The sequence below is a fragment of the Leuciscus leuciscus genome, assembly GCF_965113295.1.
Source record: "Leuciscus leuciscus genome assembly, chromosome: 17".
Taxonomy (NCBI): Eukaryota; Metazoa; Chordata; class Actinopteri; order Cypriniformes; family Leuciscidae; genus Leuciscus; species Leuciscus leuciscus.
Window position 1 is genome coordinate 40,035,407 of NC_138741.1, and position 27,392 is coordinate 40,062,798.

A 27,392-nucleotide genomic window follows, 5' to 3' on the forward strand; every position below is an offset into this window, starting at 1 on the left:
AGGGCTCCTTGCAACTAAACACAATGTTAGCAAGTGGATAGTTGAGGCTATCTATCTTGCCTATGAAGATTTTGGCCAGCCATCACCTTTGGCCATTAGAGCTCATTAGTGAAATGGTAAAAAAAAATTAAAATAAAGTTGTAATAAAAATGAGTTAAACAGATTTATTTCTCAAATGTGACGTTTCTTTTAATGCAGTAATTTTCAACTAAGCATTGAGACACATTTAGACATCAACACTTATACAAATCTCAATAACAGTGACAATCGACAAAATATTCAGATAAACAGATCAACTCTGAACATCACAAAAAAGCTACGACACAGTCAACAAAAACAACAGCAAAAATGAAAGAAATGAAAAAGAATAAAAGAAAATAGTGGGACATTTAAGCTGCCTTATTTATACACACTGCAATGCATGCTGGGAGTCATGGATGAGTTTTGTCAAAGCCACTAGATGACAAGCCTGCAAAAGCGTAATGGCTAACGCTAACACTGGTACACAGGGAAGGAGAGCAGAGGACGTTTGCTTTTATAAACCGCTTTTAAGAGGAAAAAGCTTAAGTAATCAACAACCTGTTCGCTAATCTTTTGTTAGATTTACACGTAACAATACTTTTGTTGGGAACGATATGTAGATTTTACTATGATAAAAAAAGGTTATTTTTTAAGAGAAGGGAATGTCGCGACAGGTAGGACTCGTTTACAGCATTACTACCAGCTAATGTGTAGTTAGACTTTAATAATAGGTGTAGTGTAATTTTGAGTGATATTGAATATTGTATTATATTGTTGTTTAATGAAAAAATAAATAAAATAATGATGAGAAATTCATTCACTTTGACAAATGAATTACACTTGAATTGTAATGATTTTTGACTGCTGTGTATGCCTAATAATGATAACACTTTTTAATGAAGGTAAAGAAAATATAAAGATTTTAATAAATTAATGTATTCTTTCTATGGCTTCCAGGTTTCAACAATTAAATTACAATTACATTTTTAGTAGTATCACTGCTATGTATGACCATTGAACAGATTCAAATCTAATCTTAAATGCTTAATTCTTAAAAAAAATAAAAAAATAATAATGCTTAATTCGTGCTCTTTTTACCGCTCAGTAAAGCACAGTCCACAAGCAACGCAGTCCTACTGTACCTTTACTAGTATGCTCCGGTCGATTCTCCTGTCTGCCCTGCTGCTGCGTTGCATTGGTTTGCGTTTGTAAGCTTCGTATCTTTTATTATTAATTTACAAATTCATTGAAACTGTGCATGTGTAGAATTAGGCTCAGTTTCTAGAATTTTTTTTTATATAATTATGTGAAAATTAGCAAAGTGACAAACTTCACTCTTGTTTATTGATCTGTTAAAGCAACATGAGAGTGTGAGTGTTGCCGTAGTGCTGTATATCAGTCATGTGATCATCACGGCCCAATCACAGCCAGCGTACTGATACTCAGATCAACAGCACTCTTACTCATGAGATATGGATTAAATATTGGAAACATGATGAAAGCAGGAAGAATCAGATCTACAGGAGTGATGTTTACTGAATATTGACCGGTAAGATCCTCATAGAGTCAGAACACCTGAAGAATGGAAAGAGTGTGTGAGTGAAGGTGGTTGTGTATGTGTGTAGATGTGTGTTCGTTACAGGATCAGAGAACGACACCGTTCCTCCGTCATAGTCCAGATTTACTCTCACACGATCAAACTTCTGTTTAACACGAAAACCAGAACGTGTAGTCCATCCGTACGTCACACTCCAGGCATCAGTCTTAAAGAAAATGTTTCCCTTCCTCTGGTTTGATGCTGTAGTTACTCCAAGACTCCAGACTGAACTCTCCATAACCTCCACATCCCAGCAGTGTGTTCCTGAGTTAAAACCCTCTGAACCCAGAACACAGGGAAGAGAGTTAAATCTCTCTGGATTATCAGGAAGAGTTTGTTTGTTCCCACTGTCTCTCACACTGGTCAGATCATCAGACAGGACGAGACATGGATTTGCCGTGTTTGGATCCAGAATCACAGGAGCTGATGAGACACAATCAACAGATGCTTTTATTCTGATCTTCATATAATGATCAACAGTGAACCCAACACAGATTATTATGAATTATGACACTCGTCCTGTTGATCAAACACATTTTCCTCTGATCACTATCAGTGCTGTTATTAGTTTCACACTTGTTTTTATCATCAGTGTTTAACGGCATCAACTACAAACATTAAATGTGTGATTCAGACATTTGTGTCCATCAAGAGAAACTGATACTTTGGGAAAGTTAAAATAATAAATCAATGAGATCTGTTGAGATTTCTGCTGTAGATGAAGAACTGTAAGTGTGTGTGTGATCTTCAGCAGCATCTGATCGTCTTCATTTAACTGCCTCTTATAGTCTGTGTATCGTAGTTTACTAATGCTTTATCCTTTCCGACCAGGGAAGGATAAAGCGCATTCGGAATAGAACCGCGCAAGCTTCGAAAAGGGCCGAAGCAAGTCGATCACAGGGATGTAGGAAGTATGGCAAAGTGACGCATCGTCTCGTTCCCTTCTCAGGGAACTAGGATTAAAGTCGTAACCTGAGACGTTCCCTTTCGAGGGAACTCGTGACGCGTCAATGACGCTTTGGGAACGAGAATACCAAAATGCCATACGAACCACAGCCTGTCTGTGTGAATACTGCACAACTAAGACAAGAGCACCTGAGAACCTGGGGACACGCCCAGGTCGAAGTTGTAAAACCTTACGAATGTGAGCAGAGAGGACCAGCCTGCAGCATACCACATCCTACAGGGATATCTACATATATAAGGCTTCTAAGCCGCCATACTCATGTCCTGGTCTAAAAGCACCATGGAGGAAACAACCAAAGGTCCCCCCCCCCTCCCTCCCTCCCTCCCTCTCGGGGAAATACCACCAAAAGGGACATGGTAGGCACTAAGGCGGCCACATACACCTTCAGTGTGGAAGGGGATAACCCTGCGGAAAAATTAACCCGCAGTAACTCCAGCACTGTACCAATCGGGCAGTAAACTGGGCCCCACTGTCCGAGATCTGCAATATGAAGTGAAAACCCATCACTTAATACATAGTTTCCTCATGGAGGGAGCTCTGGAGTGAAGTATGGTCTCCACAACCTCAGTTGAGAGACCAAAGTCAATGAGTTGGGTCCCCTCAGAGGCCAAACCCACAGGTTCCAAATCTCTAGGCTGGGGTGAAGGGCCACCCCTTCCACTTGAGACCGAAGGTCCTTCCTGACTGGAATCTCCAAGGGAGAGCCGTCGAGGAGAGACACCAGGTCCGAGAACCAGTCAGCTCGGCCAGTACGGTTCTACTAGTAGTAGAATTATTCCGTCCTGGCGGACCTTCTCCAGAACTCCTGGGAGCAGAGTAATCGGGGAAAGACGTACAGACATAGCCTCGGCCATGTCAATACCACAACGTCCAGCCCCAAGGGAGCTGGGTGTGTGAGGGAGAACCAAAGTGGACCGTGCGTCGTATCCTAAGACGTGAAGAGATCCACTTGTGCCTGGCCATAAACCCCCCAAATGTGCTCCACCACCTCTGTGTGGAGCCTCCATTCCCCGGGCCTCAGCCCCTGCCTGAACAGGATGTCTGCTCCTACATTCTGATACCCCAGAAATAAACTGCTTTCAGGGAGAGCAGCTTCCCTAGGGACCACAAGAGAATTTGGTGCGCCAGTTTGCATAGTGGACGAGAACACAGACCACCTGCCGAATTACGTAAGAGACCACCGATGTCTGTATGGACAAGCACATGATGGTCCCTCAGGTCTGGGAGGAAATGTCTCAACGCATTGAAGCCTGCCATCATCTCCAGGCAGTTTATGTGCCAAGAAAGATGACGACTCCTCCACAGGCCCTGGGCTGAGCGGCCTTCCATTACCGCTCCCCAGCCGGTGAGGGAAGCATCTGTCGAGATAGTAACTCAATGGCAAAGAGCTCCCAACACCGGACCCTGGGATAGGAACCAGTATTTCCTCCATATAGCCAAGGCGCAGAGACCCCGCCACGTGATCTTGATCGTACAAAGTGGGTTTCCCCTTGGGGAGAACCCTCTGGTTCTGAGTCACCACTGCAAGTCAAGTCAAGTCATCTTCATTTATATATGGCTTTTAACAATGTAGATTGTTCCAAAGCGGCTTTACAGAGATACAAGGATAGTTTAAAGTAACAGAGATTGTTTTGGCTTTAAAGCAGTTCTTGAATAAAGTTATTTTCCAGCTAAAGTTAATTTGATTGATTCACTTCCGTCGCAATGATCATTAGTTATTAACTTAGGGGCCGCTAACACAACACCGTTTTAACCCTCTGAGGTCGAGAAACGCGCCGACGCGTTTTGCTGGATTTTTTTCACATAGCAGCAACATAAACTTAAATTACTCCGTCATTTATGGTTATACAGAAAAAAGAAATATAAAAAAATAATCTGTGATATTTCTACTTTTGTATGTGTCCACTTACAATCAAATCAAAACATTGTGCTTTTGTAAAATAAAGAAAATAAACAGGGTGTGCGTTCTGCCTCTCCGTCGCTGTGAACTTTTTTTTCTTGAGCACGTCTATAAACTGAAACAAAACTCAGCGAATACTTCTCACACATTTATGAGCCATATACCTTTATTCACATTTAAGTGTGTACTTTTAAATGATCGGATTCAAACTGAAAACAAATATTCTCTGTTTAAGTAATTTGTATAAAACCAACAGGATGTCCAGTATCTCAAACGTACTTTTTAATTCGACACGCCCACTCGCGCAAAAGAGATTCACATGCAAATCTCCACATGGGACGCGAACGCCCTCGTTACCTCAAACACAAAACACCAAAAAACTTCACAAGTCTCTGCTTTTCGTCGAGTTTGGAAGACACGTCTGAGCTTACATTGGATTTACCTAAGAAGAAGAAGAACGCGATTTGAAGACAAGAAAGATGTAAGGTAAGAAATTCTTACTTATTAGTTTATGGTAGCCTATTGTTGCATAAACTTCACATTGCAGTTGAACTGTTGCTAGATATATGGTGAATATTATACTATTTAGACCCGTGTTTCCTGTTAAATACTGTTTGTGGATATCTGCTCAAACATAGATATGTATAACCATAATGTTTAATATTTTGGAGCGCGATGGCGTTTGAATGTATCATATTTTGGAGCGCGCTGTGGGTTTGAATGTATCATATTTTGGAGCGCGCTGTGGGTTTGAATGTATCATATTTTGGAGCGCGCTGTGGGTTTTAATGTATCATATTTTGGAGCGCGATTGCGTTTGAAAGGAAAAATGCACCAAACATTAGGCTTTATGTTTTTACTATTATCTCATTTCATATCATCATAACGAATGGAAACATTTGAAGTAACATATGATAATCAATATATTTTTCTCTAGCGTAGTTGTTCTTGAAATCTTTTGGAAGATTTAATTTATTGTTATTATTATTTTATGCAGCACTGCGTAGCCTATGCCTACAAGACACAACAAACCTGGTGTTCATTATATATTGTTGGAAACGTGTGTGTGTATTCTGTGAATTTTAAAAAGAAATTTTAACCAGAAAAATCTAAAATCTATTCCCAAAATCGTGCAGCCCTATAGTTTCTCTTGATATCAGTATGTTCACAGTTTTTTCTTTTTTTTTTTTTCTTTTAGGGACCAGATGCAACTGAGTCCTGCTGACTTCAACATTCACATGAGTCTCTGTACATGAACATGGTAAAGTGAAAATCAAACACCTTGGAAATGAAAGGTATGTACAATGTTTTTAGGAATGGCACAAAGGTCTCTGTCTTTGGATCATTGTTTTCAATGTGCTCTTTTGTCATTTGTATTTTTGGATTGTGTTGTGTTGTAAATAAATCCAAACAATCTAAAAGCCATTCTTTTTTAAATCTCCTCATTCTTTGTGCAAGGTTGCTCTGAATGACAGGGCCTGATCGCTCCTAATAGGGCAGTTAGGGGAGTGTCTTTGTCTTTCTCAGGTGTTGAAGGCTTACATATTCATGAGATGATCACGCCTCTTCGCATATGGCTTTGTCACACAAAACACGTCTTAGAAATTTTAAATCAATATATTGTCTTATCTGAATGAGCAGTCAGGGTGATTTTCACATAGTTTTGGAGCAAATATTCTAGGCTATGTCATTCAATTTTCAAAAGTCTTGTGAAGAAATAATCAGTATGGGTTTCATGGCCTTATTTCAGTGAGAATTTTTTTTTGTATTTTCACAAACCGCATACATGTCATTATCTCAAAACTACAAACTTTTACATACATGCTGCTGATATATTATTGTAGCAGAGTTTGTGCTGAATACAGTGTAATTAGACTTTAGCCATGAAAATGTCACTAGTAACAGAAAAAAACACAAATGTCAGAGCATGTCAGAACACCTCCAGGGCCCAGAAAACAGCTCAGACCTCAGAGGGTTAACAGGAAACTCTACACAGACTTTAAACGCGAAACCTGTGAGAACGATGATGGCGTGCACATGCGTATTATGAGTTCAGTCTATTGGTATGCGCGTTTGAATATATGTGCGCAGGTTTGTAATTCCCAACAAACCAAGCCTTAAAAAACTACTTGTCTGTCCTTAACATTTTTGATACATAATTTTATCACTTCGGGGTAGATACGCGAGCCGAATTTTCCTGACAACGCTTTATCTGTAGAGTGGTAAAGGGAAGCTCCATAAGGAGAAACTAGATGGCACTTTAGCACCCCGCTATGATATCGGGTCCAGGCGCAGGTCCTTCATCAGATCTGGATACAGCCTGGATCCGGCAGGCTGCGGGAAAAACCTTGGGATAAACAAAAACACTAAAATTAGCGTGGATGCCATTCTTCTTATGATGTAACGAGTACATCAGGATTTATGGGAAGTGTTCCCGGTTCCGGCTGACCTGATCTATGCAGCCTAACATTGAATTATAGAAGTCTATAATGTGTTATGTGAATGCTAGGTCAAAGAGATGTGTTTTTAGTCTAGCTTTGAACTGACAGAGTGTTTCTGCTTCCCGGACAATGTTAGGAAGACTGTTCCAAAGTTTTGGTGCTAAATAGGAGAAGGATCTACCGCCAGCAGTCCATTTTGATATTCCAGGTATTATCAACTAGCCGGAATTTTGAGATCGCAATAGACGTGAAGGTATAATGCGTTAAGAGTTCGCTCAAGTACTGCGGAGCTAAACCATTTAGTGCTTTGTAAGTAATCAGCAATATTTTAAAATGTATACGATGTTTAAAGGGATACTCCACTGAAAATTTTTAATTCTGTCATCATATACTCACTCTCATGTTGTTTCAAACCTGTATGAATTTCTTTCTTCTGCTGAACAGAAAGGAAGATATTTAGAAGAATGTCAGTAACCAGACAATTTTAGATACCATTGACTTCCATAGTATATTTTTTTCCTACTATGGAAGTCAATGGTATCTAAAACTGTCTGGTTACTGACATTCTTCTAAATATCTTCCTTTCTGTTCAGCAGAAGAAAGAAATTCATACAGTTTTGAAACAACATGAGGGTGAGTATATGATGACAGAATTTTCATTTTTCGGTGGAGTATACCTTTAATAGGGAGCCAATGCAGTGTTGACAGAACCGGGCTAATATGGTCATACCTCATGGTTCTGGTAAGAACTCGAGCTGCTGCGTTTTGGACCAGCTGTAGTTTGTTTATTAAGCGTGCAGGGCAACCACCCAGTAGAGCATTACAATAATCTAGCCTTGAGGTCATGAACACATTAACTAATTGTTCCGCATTTGTCAATGAGAGCATATGGCGTAATTTAGATATATTTTTAAGATGCAAAAAATTCGGTTTTACAGATACTAGACACGTGACTTTCAAATGAAAGATTGGTATCAAAGAGCACACCCAGGTTCCTAACCGACGACGAAGACTGAACAGAGCAGCCATCAAGTGTTAGACAGTATTCTAGGTTATTACGTGAGGACGTTTTTTGTCCAATAATTAGAATCTCTGTTTTTTTCAGAATTAAGTAGTAGGAAATTACTTGTCATCCAATTTTTTATATCAGCTATGCATTCCGTTAATTTTGTGAATTGGTAGTTTTCGTTAGGTTGCGAAGAAATATAGAGCTGAGTATCATCGGCATAACAGTGAAAGCTAATTCCATGCTTCCTAATGATATCTCCTAATGGTAGCATGTACAGAGTGAACAGCAACGGTCCTAGTACTGAGCCTTGTGGTACGCCATACTGAACTTGTGATCGATAAGACATCTCTTCATTTACTGCTACAAACTGATAACGGTCAGATAAGTATGAATTAAACCATGCTAGTGCAATTCCACTAATGCCAACATAATTTTCAAGTCTATTTAAAAGAATGTTGTGGTCAATAGTGTCAAATGCAGCACTAAGATCGAGTAACACCAATAGAGAGATACAACCACGATCGGATGATAAGAGCAAATCATGTGTAACTCTAATGAGAGCTGTCTCAGTACTATGGTACGGTCTAAATCCTGACTGAAAATCCTCGCAGATATCATTTCTTTCTAAAAAGGAACACAGTTGTGAGGATACTGCCTTTTCTAGTATCTTTGACAGAAAAGGTAGATTCGAGATTGACTAATTTTGTAGGATCAAGTTGCGTTTTTTTAACAAGCGGTTTAATCATAGCCAGCTTAAAGGTTTTTGGTACGTATCCTAATGACAAAGATGAATTAATGATAGTAAGAAGAGGAGCTATGACCTCTGGAAGCATCTCTTTCAGTAGCTTAGTCGGTTTGGGTTTAACATACATGTTGTCGGTTTAGATGATTTAATGAGTTTAGCGAATTCTTCCTCTCCTATAGCAATAAATGAATCAAATTTTTCCTTAGGGAGACTACAATGCACTCCCTGATGCGATACTGTAGTAGACGGTGTTGGAGAATTTTCCTTGATTCATGTCTAAGTATGATGTAATGAAAATGACAAGCATGAAAAAATAGGTCTGAAAAGGATGAGAAAATGGAAAAATACCCAGACATGCAGAGTGTCGAAATACTGTATGAAACAAAGCACCATTATGTGGGGTTTGACCAATAGAGAAGACATGTCTAACTGTGCCAAGGTCACCAGGCGTGACAGAGGGGAAGAGATAGATTTGAGGGTGCCCATTGGGCACCTAGCGATAAGAAAAAGTATAAGACATGAACACTGGCCATTGTAACTTTAGATGTCCGGATGGCCAGCCGGCTTCTCACTTTGTTGCTTGTCAATAAAGTTAATTCTTCTGACCTGGAACCTCGACTCTGAGAAACTTCTTTGAGACCTGAACCAAAAAGAACTATGAATTTGCCACAACAACGGTTGCATAGTTATAATTTTCTCCCTGATATTATCAATCTTATAAGTGAAGAAGTTCATAAAGTCATTACTGCTGTGCTGCTTGGAAACTTCTGGGCTTGAAGCTTTCTTTTTCGTTAGTTGAGCTACTGTTTCAAATAAATACTTAGGGTTTTGTTTATTTTCTTCTAATACGGTTGAAAAATAAGCAGATCTAGCAGCTTTTAAGGCCTCTCTGTATGCAATCGTGCTCTCTTTCCATGAAAGGCGAAATACCTCCATTTTTCTGGCTGCTCTCTTAAGGGCAGAGTGTGCTCGTTGTACCACGGCGTTGGACTATTTTCTTTATTCGTCTTTAAGCGCAACGGAGAAAACTGTGTCTAAAGTGCTGGAAAAGAGAGAGTTAAAAGTTTCTGTCGCAATATCGAGTTCTTCTAGGCTATCCGGGATGCTGAGATGATGAAACTGATTAGGAAGAGTATTAATAAAGCAATCTTTAGTGGCAGAAGTGATAGTTCTAACATATTTGTAACACGGAGTCGGCTTTGCAGCCTTGGCTAAATGTAATTTACACAAGACTAGATAATGATCTGAGATGTCATCACTCTGCTGAAGAATTTCAACGGCATCAACATCTATTCCGTGTGATAATATTAGATCTAGAGTATGATTACGACAGTGAGTAGGTCCTGACACATGTTGTCTAGCTCTAATAGAGTTTAGAATGTCTTTAAATGCCAATACCAATGCATCTTTTTCATTATCTATATGTATATTAAAATCACCAACAATTAGTACTTTATCTGCAGCCAATACTAACGGTGATAGAAAGTCAGCAAATTCTTTGATAAAATCTTTATGGTGCCCTGGTGGCCTTTATACAGTAGCCAGCACAAATCTCAAATGTGATTTGTCATTTACACTATATATTTTTACATTAAGCACCAACACTTCAAAACCAGTATATTTAAAACTTTCTATATATTACATAGATTTCTTAGTGATTTTGAAAATATTACTATAAATTACAGCAACACCTCCCCCTTTGCGTTTCAGACGAGGTGCATGTTTATAACAGTAATCTTGCGGGGTGGACTAATTTAAAGTAATGTAATCGTTTGGTTTTATCCAGGTTTCTGTCAAACACAGCACATCTAGATTATAGTCAGTAATCATATCATTAACAATAAGTGCTTTTGAAGTAAAGGATCGAATATTCAGCAACCCGAGCTTTATCTGTATTATAGCTGTTTTTTATTTGTTGAACATCAATTACATTTTTAACCTTGGGTTGAAACGTTTTTTTTGGATTTCCAAATTCGGGGAACAGACACAGTCTCTATATGATTATATTTAGGTAAAAGAGGCTCTATGTGATGGGATTTATGTGACCTTGGTGATGTGAGACAGCTAGCAGACGGTCGGTTTAGCCTGTCTGCTTCCTGACCTGAGCCCCAGATTGTCATGTTTTATCTCTAAGACTATGAGCCAAATTACTAGAGAGAAGAGCAACACCATCCCAGGTTGGATGAATACCATCTCTTTTCAACAGGTCAGGTCTGCCCCAAAAACTTTTCCAATTGTCTATGAATTCTATATTATTTTGTGGACACCACTTCGACAGCCAGCCATTGAGTGAGGACAATCTACTGACTATCTCATCACTCCTGCGAACAGGAAGGGGGCCAGAGCAAATTACAGTGCTTGACATGGTACTTGCAAGTTCACACACCTCTTTAATATTAATTTTGGTGATCTCCGACTGGCGGAGTCTTTAAATTTGCTTTGATGTCAGGCTCTCTGGCTCCCGGCAAACATGTGACTATGGTGGCTGGTGTCTCTATTTTCACGTTCTGTGTAATAGAATCGCCAATAACTAGGGCACAATCAACAGGATTCTCAGTGGGTGTTTCACTGAGTGGGAGAACCATTTTACATATTGTTTGACAAGCTGGGCACAAGCTAACAAGTCTACAATGAGGTCACTTGAAAGTCTTTATAAACATACTCTTAAAGTTTTAGTTCAGATATTTTCACACTTGTCAAATTTTAAATACCCATAGACTTCTGAGTTGGGAAAACTTGATCACTTACAGTAATCTTTGTCTATTCTATAAGATATTGCATAGTACGGCCCCACCTCCACTGAAGAGATTTGTTATGCAGAGAACAGGCACTCATGTCACCAGAGGTATCACAAGAGGGGACTGTATCATTCCCACTCGAAAAAGTGCCTTTAGTCAGTCAGCGTTCACTGTAACAGCAACTAAACAGTGGAATCTATTGCCAAGGATGATAAGAGAAACAGACACTTATCGTTCTTTTACTGGTCAGCTTAAGAACTGGCTAATTGATAATCAGATATGTGCACATTAGACTACTGACTGTCTACTGAGAATTGTTGCTTGTTAGCAGATTGTCTTGTGTCAGACTTTGAAATTTCTCATTATGTTTTAGTCTATATTATGTGCTGACGTTGCTTGTTACTTATTGTGGTGTGTTGTATCTGTTTTTTTTTTTTATTATTACTTTTCTATGTTGTTATTACTTGTGGACTGTAAAAGTCATTTTATGTTTTTTATATGTTGATTTTAGGTTGCCTTTATAATAACTGGCCAGGGACAACAGATGAAAATTAGCCTGTTGAACTAACTCTGGCTCATTTACAGTTACTTTACTGTTAATCAATGAGCACTGTCCCTGTAAAATAAACAAATAAAATGAAAAATGTTGTTATCGGAACGGAAGAGCTGTGTTTTGTCCCGCGACTACAGCGTCTCACCGTCACCCAGTTGCCCTGCTGCGAGGGCTCTACTTCAGCCGGAACCGAACAGTATAAAGAGTTCACTAAGCTAGTCGCATCCAAAGCAGTATCTAAAGCCCTTGCATTCTTAATATCCTCGATTAAAGTTTGGATGCGTATCTCTAGTTCTGAAATCTTCGCCGTCAGCTTTACTATCTCCCTGCATTTATCAAATGTAAATCCTGTGCTGGCAGAGAAGGATATGCTAAACATGTTGCATGAGGTGCAAGTAACAATAAGAGGAGAAGATGACATGACTTACCATGTTTGTTGACTGATCCTACTCACCTAAGTTGTTTGATGGACTCGTAAAAAGGCGCGAGCGCGCGCAAGAAAAATAAATAAATAAAGAGAGCGCGGATGGCACGTTAACAGGCTAGCGAATTACTAGCGCGTTGTGCTACCAATAACGATTTAGATTGAAGCTAGCTATGTCAAGTTAATGTGTGATGTTGAGTAAGTTATATTCAGAAGTATAAACAACAAGGAATGATAGTAAATAATGATTCAAAACAGAAAGATATACGAAGCTTTCAGACGCACACCAACGCAAACAGCAGCAGAAGCAACTGCAAGGGTCTCATGTACAGTAGGCCAAAGGGTATCACATTGGACGCTGCTGCCATGAGGCCCAACAGTTTCTCGAACTGTTTCGCAGTGCGTGACTGGCCTAGCTTCAACTCTTTTGTGGCTGTGAGGATAGCAGCTACACGAACGGGCGATAATGTGGCTCGCATTGTGACTGAATCCCATACCACACCAAGGAAAGTGGTTCTCTGTAGTGGAGAAAGCACACTCTTCTTGGTATTGAGTCTCAACCCCAATTTCTTCATGTGGGATAGGAACCAGTATTTCCTCCATATAACCAAGGCGCGGAAACACCGCCGCGTGATCTTGATCGTACGAAGTCGGTTTCCCCTCGGGGAGAACCCTCTGGTTCTGAGCCACCACTGCAAGGGTCTCATGTACAGTAGACCAAAGGGTATCACATTGGACCCTGCTGCCATGAGGCCCAACAGTTTCTCGAACTGTTTCACAGTGCGTGACTGGCCTAGCTTCAACTCTTTTGTGGCTGTGAGGATAGCAGCTTCACGAACGGGCGATAGTGTGGCTCGCATCGTGACTGAATCCCATACCACACCAAGGAAAGTCCAATTTCTTATGTGAGCGAGGACGACATCTCGATGCCGGGCCGCTAACTGTTCTGATTCCACCAGAATTAGCCAGTTGTCGATGTAGTTCAGAATGCGTATGCCCTGCAGCCTGAGCGAGGCCAGAGCTGCATCTACGCTCTTCATGAACTTGCGGGGTGATAGAGCTAGACCGAATGGAAGCACCCGATAATGGTATTCTTTACCCCAAAATGAAACCTCAGGAACATCCTGTGTTGAGGGAGGATGGAGACATGGAAGTAAGCGTATTTTAAATCTATTGTGACAAACCAGTCCTCAGATCTGATTTGGGTCACGATCTGTTTGAGTGTGAGCATCTAGAACCTGAGTTTCTTGACTGCACGATTCAACAGACGAAGATCTAAAATGGAACGCAACCCCCCCATCCTTTTTTCGGAACAATAAAGTAGCAGTTGTAAAACCCCAATATTCTGTCGGGTGAGTACATCTGCTCTTTAGCTCCCTTAACTAATAGAGACTCTACTTCTTGCTCCATTACCAGAGCCTGCCTGGGATGTACAAACGTGAGTAGCACCCCGTTGTAACGAGGTGGAGGAGAATGAAACTGGATTCTGTAACCTCTCTCTATTATCTGCAGGACCCATGGAGATATATTCGGCAGATTCTTCACTCTGTCAGAAATCTACTAAGGGTACCAGTCTCTCGAGACTGGCCTGTGGTGTTATTGTAACAGCCACTTCAGTGACCTGAAGCATACTGGCACTAAGCCGTGACAGGACTGATAGCTCGCAAGCGTCTGTTCTGCCTTTGGCATCGGCCATGCCCAAGCTCTTTCAACCCAATTTATTAAACATACATTTTTTTAATTGAAAATACAGGCTGAAAGGGTTGATCCTGGATCTCATTTTTTATTAGTGGAGATCGGGAAAAACTGGAAGGCCCTGACATTATGTTATAAACTCCAAAACTCATTGTACACAGGGGATTGAGATGGAGAATCTTCAATTCCCTTAACTCAATGCTCAGCACATCCATCTCCTCGGAGGTGGACAGCTGCAGCACCGAATTATGCCATTTAATTCCTCAAAATTAAATGTAGTAAAAGATCAACCAGACAAGTTAACACGGTCTGGATGAAATGCTGAACTTATACATGAATCTAACTAATGGCAGTCAGATAAGCAAATTTAAATGCAGCCCACTTATTTAATTCCTCAGAATCAAACAGCAAAAAATCAACCAGACAAGTCAACATAGTCTGAATGAAAGGCTGAATATATATTTATATATATTGGCTTATATATAAAAAAAGTAGTTTCAACATACAATAAAAGAATCATAAATTCATAGCTTGCAATACACTATGTATCTCTTTAATCTATGCATTGTATTTGCATAACCACTCGATTCTTATTGCAGTCTTTTTTAAATAAACAGTAGCATGGGGAAATTCCCGATATAGTGCACACACGTTGGTAATGTTTATGAATGAACATAGCCCGTCCATTATTTTCATTTTTATATAGAGCTACATGATTCTTCGAACATGCTCTTAATTGATGAGGGTGGTGAGTTTTTATTCCCCTGCATCGATGCTCAGCACCTCTACCTCCTCAGAGATAGACTGCTGAAACACCGGGCTCTCTAACCAGGGCAGAAGAAGCCGTGGCGCGGGCTTCCGATCCCAGAGAGAGAGCGCTGGATCCCCCGGTTAAAGGTAGAGAAAAGGCGGAGCCCGTCTCTAACCCCTCCGTGAGAGCCATTTGCGAACCCCACAATACCAGCTTCCGTGCTGCCTCGGCAACACGGGGCCGGTACTGCGAGGAACGCGAGCCTGAACACCCTCCTCAAAGAGTGACAAGCGCGAACGCAGCGAGTAAAGCGATTGTAACTTGCAATGCTCGTAGTCAGCGCCCTCGAGCGCTGACAGATTATGCTCCATTCCAAACAAACAACACATACATCGTGTGTATCCCCACCCATAAGGAAAGAGGGCAGGGAGGAACACACGATCTAAGGTTGTTTTGTTCGCCATAATATCTATGCTTGTGACTGATATAGTGACAGACAACAATAAATAAGACAGACAGTATGTAACACAGAGCACTTGCTGAGGCACAGAAGCTAGCGTGGTTCTATTCCGGATGTGCATTCTCCTTTCCTGGTCGTGACGTCACCCGCCCGTGATGCCCACTCTCGCCATTGGACTAGTTGACATAAGTGCTTCAGACGCAATCACGTTCCCAAAGCGTCATTGACGCATCGCGAGTTCCCTCGAAAGGGAACTCTGATTAACATGGAAAAGAACCTTTTATCGCATGTCGCATGGAGTTAAGACACGGTGTGAGGGTGAAATTAGCATAGAATATGCCACCTCTACATTTACCTTACCCACAGCGTCCACTGTCGTTTTGCTTTCTTTATAGAAATAAAAACCATTTACTTAAGTAAGATAACGGTTGCTTCAATTGTAAACTATTGTAAATGTCTGCTTTGCTCCTCCAGCACGAGTTGCACAGTCGCACACAGAGCAGCAAGAATCACAGTTCACTGATCATGTGACGATGGCGGAGGATTCGTTGCGTAACAGAGCCTAAGCGTCTGATAAATGTCTTATCTTGTAGAATGCGTGCTCAGCACCAGCACATCCTATACACAGAGTATATGCGATCCTAAATCGAAAGTAAAACATGAGCTACCTGATGGGCGCAAATTAGGCTGCATACAATAGCCTGTCTCCCAATATAAAACCTTAGGCTGGGCTGTGTAGTTGTGGCTCTGGTCTCTGTTTTGGTCTCTTTTTGCACTTCGAATACTGAGAGAGTACTTTGATTATGGTTGCACTTATTGTTTGCACATAATAAGACTAAGAAAAAAATTATTTATTTTTGTTATTCATAATTTTTATTTCTATGTTCAATTTGTGGAAAGGAGTTCAATTATAAGGAGACACACAGCCTCACTCAGAAGTTCTGGAAGCTCATAAATCATGTACAGTAAGGTCTGAAGAGACTCATGTGAAATCATACAGGAGAGAAGCCAGTCAGTTGAGTTTGTGGCAAAACCTTTTACAGTGCTTGTATATTGTTGTCTTTCAATGCATTTGATAATTCATACTCAGAAAGTTGATCTGAAATGACAGTCATTACAATATGATTAGGTAAAACATTTCAAAATGCACCTGCAGACTATTTTTCCAGTCATGACTTTTGTCATTGAGGATTTCTAAAAAATTCTGTGCAAAAATCTTGTCACGTTTTCGTGAGCTAAGTTTCTCGTCACACCCCTACTATCTATCTATCTATCTATCTATCTATCTATCTATCTATCTATCTATCTATCTATCTATCTATCGTATCTATCTATCTATCAGTTTGTGTCATGAAGAACCTTTAACTCTCCAGCTCAGATCTCCTGCAGTCAGACTCACTGTTTTGGATGATGTCCTGCATCTTCTTCCAGACTCTGAACGGCAGGTTGCCCAAGTATCGTGGCACATGAATCAAAGCTCCAGAAGCCATCTGTGGATCCGGCTGTGAGCTCTGGACTCTGGAAGAACATTCAGGAGTCAGAACTGCAGTGGCTTTGGATCAGAACCAGAGAGACCAGAGACAGGAGCAGATCACTCACCTTTCCATTGAGACTGGAAACTCCTGCAGAACAAACACACCATTTATCATCAACAACTCAATCAATCAACCAATGATCAACCAATGATCTGAAATCAGACCTTCAGAAAGCAGACGTCATTGGCTTTCATCATCTCCTCCATGTCTTTGATTGTGTTTGAAAGAGCTGAGATGTGTGTGTTCATCTCCTCCAGCTTCTCCTTCATCATCTGCTTCTTCTTCTCCTCTTCCTCCCTCAGTGCAGTGACTGTAGCTTCTTCTTCATCTCTGAGAAACTGATGAAGCTCCTCAAACTGCTGTTTAATCTGATGCTCTGTGTGCTCAGCTTGAGACTGAAATCACATCACATTCACTTCAATCATCTCAATCTTCACATCATTCATATCAGAGATAAACTCAGATACCCGACATATAACGGATCCAGAAGCAGATGCTCGTTATTTACAGAAATAATCAACTGGAATCCATTATATTAAATACAATCATAACTATATACAGTGATGCTATACATGACTCCTGATTCTGTTTCCTAACCTCGATGTGTTGAACTGTTTTCTCAAACTCTGCTTTAATTTTTTCATTGCGTTTAAGTTTCTTCTGTAAGGTCTTCAGTGCTGTATTGAGCTCCTCCTAGAATTGAACAAAAATACATAAAACACAAGATTACAGTGAAGAGAAGACATTACAGTGATATGATCATATAATGCTGTGAAAAAGTATTTGCCCCCATCCTGATTACTTCTATTTTTGTGTACATCTTATAGTAAATTGATTCAGAAATTAAAACCTACCATAAAACAAAGGCAACCTGAGTAAACACAAAGCACAGTTTGTAAAAGACAATGTTATTTATTAAAGCAAAAAGTTATCCAATACCAACAAGGCCTGCGTGAAAATGTCTTTGCCCCTGTTGTTACTAATTCCTCAAATCTATTAAATTAGTGCTGGGCGGTATGACAAAAAATCCATATCACGGTATTTTTCTAAATTATAACGGTTTCACGGTATATGGCGTTTTTTTTTTTTTTTTTTAAAGCATGAGTGGGTGATAACTACATTTTCTACTGAATGAGAGAGGAAATACTGCAGCAGATTGACTTAGAATGCTCTGTTTTACTGTCATGAGTGAATATTAAATATTAATACAGGTTTGCAAGGCTGTTTACAAAGAGGTGTAGGCAGGAGGTGCTTTAGGACTGTACATAAAGCAGTGCAGCGCTCATAAACGCTACTTTATCAGGAAAGATAAAGAAATATTCAATTGAAATAATATTGATACTTTTCTAAAGACCGTCAGTTCACTTCAGATACATTCATATAAAACACCCGCACCGCGTTTTGACTTTGAAACGTGCAGTGCTCATGTTTATTCAGTGTCAGTGCCAACCACAAATAGATTTTCCAAAAGGCTGTGTTGATATTGTGCACCAATGTAGGGGAAATACTGTAATATAATTTGACAGCTGTCAATTATAGTTTAACCCATCCATCTTCAACGTCACGCTTAGTAATACATACAGTGGTGCACTCACCAGAGTGCAACAGTGAAAAGAGACCCTCTCAAACAGTGTCGTGTCGCGCCGCGCTCCGATCGTTGTTAAAGCGACACACTTTATACGTATTGCGGTATATTAAAAATACATATCATAACAAAAATAAACACCGGTATTCGGAATGAACCGGTATACCGCCCCGCATTATATTAAATGTATTTATTATGTGGTTCAGCTGGACTAAACACGACCAGTCCTGATTACTGCAGCCCTATTCATATAGGACTTTTTCAACAGCATGGTTGGTTGGTTGGCTCTAAGGAATCTACACTCAGTTACTGAGAGGCTCAATGTGAGAATGCTTAGCACACCGCCACCATTTTCCTAGTTACTAATCCTAAACCAGATATCGAGGTGGCCCTGCGAGGGCCGACACACAAATATTATATGACTTAAGTTCAGAGCTATAATCTCAAAACGACTCTCAAAGTGCGAGGAGACCTGCTGCACTAGTCTAAGTTGGCTATCAAGGTGGCCCGACGAGGGCCAAATGCTTGACTCTGTAGTTCTATCTGGAGCTTCACAGAGTGGTGGCCTCAGTAGAATAACTCCCCCTTGGGAGGAAGCCATCTCACACAGAATGTCTGTTTGATGCTCAGATAAAAGGTGGCCTCACTAGAGAATTTTCCATATAATAAAGCCAAGCTGTTCACTACTACAGATTGGCACTACCCACTACATAAGCCTGCAACTCTAACATAAGAGGAGGCCTCTGGGTAGGGTGTACATAGCCTACCTATATATTAGAACTTCAGGACCCCCTTTTTTTTTTTCACCATCCTATAAAAACCCTAGCTAACACCCCCATGATACTTTCTAATAGGGAACCGTGGTCTACTGTTCAACCTTAATAAAAACTCTCATAAAGGGAGGAGACCTACAGAGCTCAACCTGCTGCCCATAGAGCGATGGCCTAAACGACATTCACAAATGGAGGCCTATAGCCATACGAGCTCGAAAGAGTGCACTTACTACCAAACCCGATGCCAGACCCCCAGACGGATTCCTACATTGAAGGAATAACATGGGTCCAGCCTCAGGGTTGATGCAAGAAGCGCTTGGGGTGAGGAAGTGCAGATTCGGACCGCAGTGTCATGCGGTCCAAATTTGACAGCAGATCAGCCTGGTATGCTTTCAACACTGCCATTGAGTGCAAGGCATCACCAGCCAGACCCGCCGCCGCGTATGCCCTGCCATTTGACTTTCTCTTTTTTTTGGCTTAAATTGGAGAGCTGGAGCGTTATGGCTGGAAAGAAAAACGTTTGTCAAGTCTGCCACAAGCGGTCTCTTTCCTCATGAGTTCCAACAGCAGCTGAAGCCTTGCCGAAGCGCGTTACATAACACTCACAACTTATCATACGTGGGGCTGTGAGGGTTCGGGTTGTACATCCTCTTCACCCTCATCAGCCATCTCCTGCTCTCTTGGGATGGTTGTTTTTATAGCCAGCAGAGCACTTGCTGCTGGATCAGAGGATATTCGTTTTTTTTTTTTTTTTTGGCAACACATCCTCATCCGGCAGCTCACTCTCGCGAGTCTCTGAGGGGCATTAGAGATGTACAATTCTCTCCAACTCCTCAGCGAGCTCCCTCTGAAAAACCCTACGATTCTAGTCTCTGCTCTGCCTCAGCACAAGCGGGACCCGCCTGGTACAGATGTCTGTCCCTCTTCCCTCGAGAAGAGAACAGACGAGAGTGGAGTTTTCTCAAGGGAAAAACTCATAGTTGGCACAAGCAGATCCCTCAGGAACTGACTGTGAGTGCTCTGAGCCCAAACAATAAACACACAAGTTGTGTGTGTCATCAGGTTCAAATATCTTAGACACAGATGCACACACTTCCTGAAGCATTTTTCACAAGCCATGATTACCTTTTTGAAGTTTCAGGTTGAAGCGTACAGGCAAAACAGTCCCTGAAGATGAAAAAGCTATTGACATGTTCTCCAGGCTCCCCTTATATACTTCCGGGTTGCACTAGGAGTGATGTCATAGGCTGTCACTGGTCAATAGGATTGCCGTGATTAGATAAGCGTTTCAGACAACGTCTCACGCGGAGGCGTTCCCCATAGCATCACACAGTTCAAGTTCCCTTTCAAAAGGGAACTCTCTTTGTAAACACTTTCAAAGGATGAGGATTAAAATTAAATCAGTGGTTATCAGCAATACAACAGCAGAATAACCTTCTGACGACTGCTTCTCAAATCTCTGTGAGGTCTAAATGGGATTTTCAAAACGCTTGTTCATTAAAGATGGGACAGTACCCACTTTATTTGGACCAACTCCTCAGAATCACAACCTGCAAGTATGAATAATTATTGATGTATATATTTTCTACTGGGTGATCAGAATATGTAGCTTTGTGTTTAATATTGTTTAAGTTTCCAACTAACCGGCTAATTCACGTTATTACTGTCTTACTGAAATACTTCTGCTAATCAGCTGTGGGCCACTATTACGTAAAGCTGTGTCTATTAATGCAGATTGTGGCGAGCAGGACAAGGACGAGGGCCGCGAGAGAACGGCACGAGGCCGATAACGTGATTGATAATGAGCGATACCTGCACGATGCACCGGTCTCGTATCTCTCACGGATGAGCGGAGGCATTAAAGGAGGCACGCTCCCATTCGCCTTGGGCTGGATCCTGCTGCTGACAGCCATGATGAGGGCGGAGCAGGGAACGGGGGACTCGCTACCGGCTGCCCTCGACCGGAGAAGTGTCGGGGCGTCCCCCAACGGATGTCCAGTAGCATCGCATGGCACCGTGAGTGAGTCTTTTGGCTGGTTGAGGACCGAGCGGCAGTGTGTCCAGGAACCGGATCAAGAAATAATTTTTTTCCTCTCCCCCTCTCTCGTCTCTGTCACTCCTCATACTTCCGTCTCCTTTTCTCTCTGCTGGTCTGTTCTTACCCCCAGGTGACTGGAGTAGCTGGAGTCAAGCTGGAAGTTTGACTGGGCAAAACTCGGGACCTAAGCCGAGTTGGGGCTCCAGACTCTGGGCTTGGGGTGGCCTCCTAGTGGGGCCCCACACACCGGGAGTCTGGAGCCTTAGATCGGCTTGACTCTGGAGTTATGCCTGGTCAAAGGTGGAAGTTTAACCGGGTGTATCTCGGGAAGGAAGCAGAGTTGGGGCTTCAGACTCTGGGGTTTCGGGGGGTCTCCTAGTGGGCCCCCACACCGGGAGTATGCAGCCTTAGGTTGGCTTGACTCTGGAGTTATGCCCGATCAAGTGACCATATATTGGGAAGAAAGCAGAGTTAGGGCTCAATACTCCCGGGATAGGGGGCCCACTGAGTGACCCCTCCATGCCCGGAGTCCGAAGCCCCAACTCGGCTTAGGTCCCGAGTTTTGCCCGGTCAAAGCTGGACAGGAAGTGGTGATATTTTGAGCCAGACGGTCCCAGGGGCTAGAGTTCTCAACGGGTCGGGTCGGCCCGACAAACCCGACGGGACCCGCGGGTTCGGGTCGAAAAAAAAGCAAATGACTCGGGTCGGGTCGGACCTCGGGCTTAATCTTTTCCGCTCAGTAAAAAAACAAAAAACATTTATTAATCATCGCTGCTGTTCACCGTAAAGAAAGTCTGGCTGCTGCGTGCAACGGGCATCATGGAGAGGGGCGGGGGCAGACCTGACACCGCTGCGTGCACGCCTTTAGCCTGGAGAAGAAGATGGAGTTGGTGAAAAGTAAACTTGCCGCAGGTGATTTCACCGTCGCTACTACAGCCTATTTATATATTTAAAGTTTATTGTTTCAGTTGTTTGTATTGTTAAAAGGCGTGAACATTAAAGGTTGATTTAAATTCGCGTCTGCTGGTCATGATAATACGTGTATGAAAAAAAATAATAATAATTCGGGCCGCGGGCCGGGTTCGGCCAGATAATTCATGTTGATGTGTCGGGTTACATCGGGTTGTAATTTTCAGGCCCGTTGAGAACTCTACCAGGGGCTCAGGACTGTGGGCAATGTAGGGTCCCTCTGGGACCTCTCCATGCCCGGAATCTCAAGCCTTAACTCAGCTTGGCTCCCGAATTATGCCCGGTTATACATACAGGACTTTAGGACAAAACGGGCTCTATCTCATTTGAATGAATGTGTGTATTTTGTAGGCCTATCTAAATATAGTTGTAAATTAAGGTAGTAAGTAAGGTAGGGTTAAAAGGTTAGTAAGGTAAAAGCACACAAAGAAATGTTATCATTAAACACTTTCAGAAAATTGATCGATGTTCTTTGGAACAGGCCACCCCTTCACTGCTGCTACTTTGGCCGGATCGGTGGCGACTATGGCGGCACTCACCACATGTCCCAGGAAGGTGGTTTCTCTCCTTAGTAAGTGGCACTTTTTTGGACTGAGTCGTACCCAGCTCTGCGGATAGCAGCAAAGAGCACTTGGAGGTGTTGCAGTGCCCCCTGAAAGTCAGGTGCATGCACCAACAGGTCATCCAGATACACTATGCAACAGCAGCGAGAGACGCCTGCCAGGACCTGCTCCATCAACCGGGAGAAAATGGCTGAAGCATTACAAAGGCCATACGGCATTACCCGGAACTGCCATAGCCCTTTGCCGATGGTGAAGATGGTCTTTGGTTTGGCCTCCAAAGCTAACTCGACCTGCCAGTATCATGCGGGTACTCGACTATTCTGCCCAGCTGCTTCCCCTCTCGTTTGACCCGGAGGCACATCAATTATCCTTGGCCCCTTCTGTAGGGGAACGACTTCACCGATCTGAAGGGCCGTCCCTCCACCCGACCGCTCACTCCTAGTTTCCCGGAGATGCAGGCTTGCGGGACACAGGGGTGGGACAATCACGAGCCACATGTCTCACCTCCCCGCAATGGTAACATGGGTCCCATCGAGTAGAATGCCCTTGCTGGTTCAGGGGCCGTTCTCTGCTCTCATCTTGTTGCATAAAGTCACCCATACAACATATTCTCTCAGCATCGTTGACGTCAGTACGCTCAGCCTGGCATACTCGGGCAGGAGGGTGGTAAAAAGGGGCCACTGATTCCGCTACAGATTCCACTCGGTCTGCCTCTGCCAATGCTTGTTCGTGGGGCAGATAGGCGAATATGCTGTCTTCTCCGGAAGCAGAGCTTGCAGGAATGCGTGGTACCTTCGCCGCACATAGAACCGCACGTTCGCGTCCAAAGCACCCAAATTCTCCCCTTCTTTCCTCCATCTACCAGCCAGTTGTTCCCGTCTTCGCTCTGCTGTCTGCCATGCCCCAAACCACTGTTCAAGCACTCCCGTAAGAGTCTCATAGTTTCCCTGCTCTGCTGGTGTGAGATCAGGTAGCCCTTGTAATGCTGGCCCTTCCAGCGCCAATGCCAGCTGATCCACTGAATTTTCCTTACTCCACCCAGCCCACCAGGCTGCCAGCTGTACTTGTGCAAAATAGGGATCGGGTGGCACAGATCCATCGTACCTGGGCGGCTTAACATGGACCCGCATTGACCCAGACTCAATTCTGTTCACCTCCCTTCCAGGCCTAATTTCCATGCTGCACCCACAATTTCAGTCATGGAAGGATGGCACTTTCTCAACATTTCAAAACCAGCATGTTCACTCTCATCATCATCATCCTGACTCACTATCAACTTGCGCGGATTTCGCGCTCCCGCCTCTAAAGAGACGATTGAGCCATCATGGAATCAATTGTGACACTCCCACCGGCGAGTAGTGTGTGCACCGGCTCTAGCCACTTCTCTCTCTCCCATCGAGGTTGTGCGCATTGCGGGATTTTCCCTGCAGCGGCTTCCCACATCATCTCGTATCTCCTCCACGAGACTGCTCAGACCGCGCAGGACACACTCCAATTCGCGCTGGGACATTCCCACTTCTGACACCAGTGTAACGTCTGAAGAATGACAGACAAGGAAGGCTTTGTTTCTGACCTTTTTACTACAACTATAACAGAAGCGCACCAGCCTGCTCACTCACTCACTAGTCTCCTCTTTCTTCCCGCCTGGGAACTCCCCCACGTTAACCCTATAACTGCCGGTGCAAAAATAATACAACAATTTAACCACAATTATCAAGAGTCTGTGCGCTACAATATATATATAATGAATTGAACTAAACAATGTTATAATTTAGATAAAAATGTTTGTAACATCAAGTACATAAAATATGCCGGTATCTGACTGTTTCAAATTGCCTAAAAGGAGGATCCCAGGAGGATTATGACGAAAGAAGTGTTGGGTGCTTGGCATGTTGCCACTTCATTAATCGGGAAAAAAATTATTTAGCCGATCATTGACGTATGTTAACTTTCAACGCTATCTCACGACCAATTCTTGAGTAAAGGGTGGCTAATTCGTACAAATTCATACAATTTGTCTAAACCCACGTAATGGGTAGGTTTAGGGGCGGGGTCAGGGGTTGGTCATTCATACGAATTCATACGAATTGGGCAACTCGTCAATTTTTTACGATTTAGCAAAAACCGCACGAATTCGTACGAATGAGGTTGTATGAATTTGTACGAATTAGTCACCTGGTAAATTTCATACGAATTGCCTTTTGAAAAATATGCCCGAGTCTGAGAGTTTTGAATAAACTACCCGGCCCACTATAAAATGTGGGATCTTAAAATGAAGTGGGAGGTAAGTTTCGGCAATATTGTCTGGAATTGTAGGCTTGCAATGTTGCCACTACAAAAATAATGGATCGTTGACTTTACCAAACAACTTCATTATAATACAAGTCTTATAACAATTATTTAACTAATTTTATTTGTAAATAGTCTTTGTCTTTGTAAATGTGAAAATACTGATATATAGTCGGTGCTCCATGATTTTACAGTTTAAGTTTGCTTTCTTTTGTTGAATTATTGAAAAGACATTTGCTGCTGTTTGTCATGTTGTCGCTGAAAATACTCAAGGCAATGAGAAAGATTCATGTTATTGGGATAATTCATGTTTTAATAGGCAATTTATCTGCATCTACATTATTACATTAAATAAATTGTTAAATCGTCACAACTAGCGGCAGTACCCATAAAAAAAAAAAATGAAGTCGCGTCAGTAAGCAACCAGTTGTGATCACGTTAATTTGACTGCTTTATTTGGGAGAAACCCGCCTAAAACATCAATAATACAAAATAATAGAGTCTTAAGAATATATTCATAATAATAAAACAATGTATTTCCATGCAGTGAGAGTGATAGGGAAGACTGCCAGCTGCCACCACCTCCTGCCTGCCAGTTGAAGATTGAACCACTACTTGTCTCTTCTCTTTTGGCTAAATACACTAGTACATGCAGGTGTGCTTGTGCTTTTGTTAACTAGCTTGAAAATATGGATATAATGTATATAATTATAAAATATAAGGCATATATTACATTAAATATTTCTCTATGTGTTTATAATGTATGAGTAAATATATCTGCAATATACATTACACATGCAGAACCATATCTGATCACATATGTACCTATATATTATGAAGTGTATTACTGAATATAAAATTACATACATTATTATATATTAGTAAATATATTGTCACATATTTTTCAATATATGAAAAGCGGCAATTACTTATGTATTATTCAATATATTGTAATATATTAACACAATATATTATTCTGTATATTTTCAAATATACTCTTATATAATTTAATATATTGATAATTCATATATTGGGAAATATATTTTCTTAATGTGTGTGTGTGTGTGTGTGTGTGTGTGTGTGTGTGTGTGTGTGTGTGTGTGTGTGTGTGTGTGTGTGTGTGTGTTCACTACTCGCATACATGGCCTTTCACTCACGTGACACGAGACATTTGTCTTACCTTATATGATGAAACCACTTCACCGATGGGTCTGAATTTATGATTGTCGTGTTGTTGTGAAGTAAAGCACACTAAACACACAGGCTGTTTGTCCTCCAGACAGAAGAGTTTGAGTTTCTCACTGTGTAAACTGCAGATCTCCTCAGATCCTGATGAACGCGTCTCATTTCTCTCCTTCAGGATTGACTCACACAAGTTTTTTAACACCAGATTATATGGAGGTTCTTCTCTTGAGGATCTTCTCCTGCAGACAGGACACTCCTGAGTTTTCATGGTTGTCCAGAACTGTTGAAGACACTCTTTACAGAAACTGTGACTACATGATAAAAGAACTGGATCCTTGAAGATTTCACAGCACACGGGACAAGAAAGCTCTTCAGCAGAGACATTTAGTGAAGCCATTTTCACCGTTTGAGCTCCAGCAACACAAACTTTACTTTCACTTTCTGAACGACGGGTTTAAAAATGAATCACCTCGAGAATCACAGCGATCTGCTGTCTGTTCAGAAACAAATGTCTCAAAAACCCTTCTTGAAAGTGTTCGCTGCTTCTTTATTGCATTTGTTGAGAGAGAAGTGAGTCAGCATGTCAGAAAATAAGTCAGTCTCTTCCTGGTAAGTGATGTAAGAGGGGGGAGTTTATGAGGGTGGAGTTTATGATCACCTTTGGTTCAAAGACCAACATCAGGATTTCTTCCAGTTAAATTTTAACAAAACTTGCATTGAAACTGTATCATGTATAATGCTACAAAACCTTGAATCAAACACTAAAGAACAGAAAAAAATATATAAAAAAATACTGACAATAAAAATATACTCAAAGAAACTTTATTTGTGTGTTTTATTTATTGCTCTTTATTTGTACATAGTTTATTTATTCAAGTATCCAGTGACTTATGTGTTTTATTTGTTTAATAAATCCTTTTGTTATTTAATCTATTTTGTAACTCTTCATCATCATCATTGGACTAAACTGTTACATGTCAATTCACAGCTGCTCTTGTTTCACTGTTTTTAAAGTTAAGCTGTGTTTTTACAGTACAATTGTAGTTTATTTACAATAAACTTGTTCATTTACAGGCTTGCTGTAAATGTTTTTTTGTTTTTTTACACTGTGGTATCATATTTTTATGTGGATAAAAGTACTTAAAATGTTATTT

At 41.5% G+C, this 27,392-nt stretch overlaps 1 protein-coding gene and 1 long non-coding RNA gene across 2 annotated transcripts; one reads left to right on the forward strand and one right to left on the reverse strand.

The window, feature by feature from the left end:
• Window positions 1-1,208: 1,208 nt before the first annotated feature.
• LOC309479421 (nuclear factor 7, ovary-like) lies at window positions 1,209-26,845 on the reverse strand. The gene is made up of 6 exons (XM_082143552.1): window positions 26,234-26,845; window positions 17,434-17,529; window positions 17,001-17,231; window positions 16,901-16,923; window positions 16,701-16,819; window positions 1,209-2,041 (listed from the first exon to the last, which is right to left on the reverse strand). The coding sequence occupies exons 1-6, from the start codon at window positions 26,633-26,635 to the stop codon at window positions 1,554-1,556; spliced, it is 1,359 nt and encodes a 452-aa protein (XP_081999678.1). The 5' UTR covers window positions 26,636-26,845; the 3' UTR covers window positions 1,209-1,553.
• Window positions 21,546-22,637, forward strand: LOC309479518. Its single transcript, XR_014199257.1, has 3 exons — window positions 21,546-21,675; window positions 21,742-21,857; window positions 22,398-22,637. It is a non-coding gene; the product is annotated as an uncharacterized lncRNA (long non-coding RNA).
• Window positions 26,846-27,392: the final 547 nt, after the last annotated feature.

What these genes read in the sequence shown, in the direction of transcription:
- LOC309479421 (XM_082143552.1), bottom strand. Translation starts at nt 26,635, where the DNA reads ATGGCTTCACTAAATGTCTCTGCTGAAGAGCTTTCTTGTCCCGTGTGC. An exon ending in AAACAGTTCAACACATCGAG is followed by an intron (nt 17,232 to 17,433) that starts GTTAGGAAACAG and finishes ATGTGATTTCAG; the next exon opens with TCTCAAGCTGAGCACACAGA. An exon ending in ATGACGTCTGCTTTCTGAAG is followed by an intron (nt 16,924 to 17,000) that starts GTCTGATTTCAG and finishes TTTGTTCTGCAG; the next exon opens with GAGTTTCCAGTCTCAATGGA.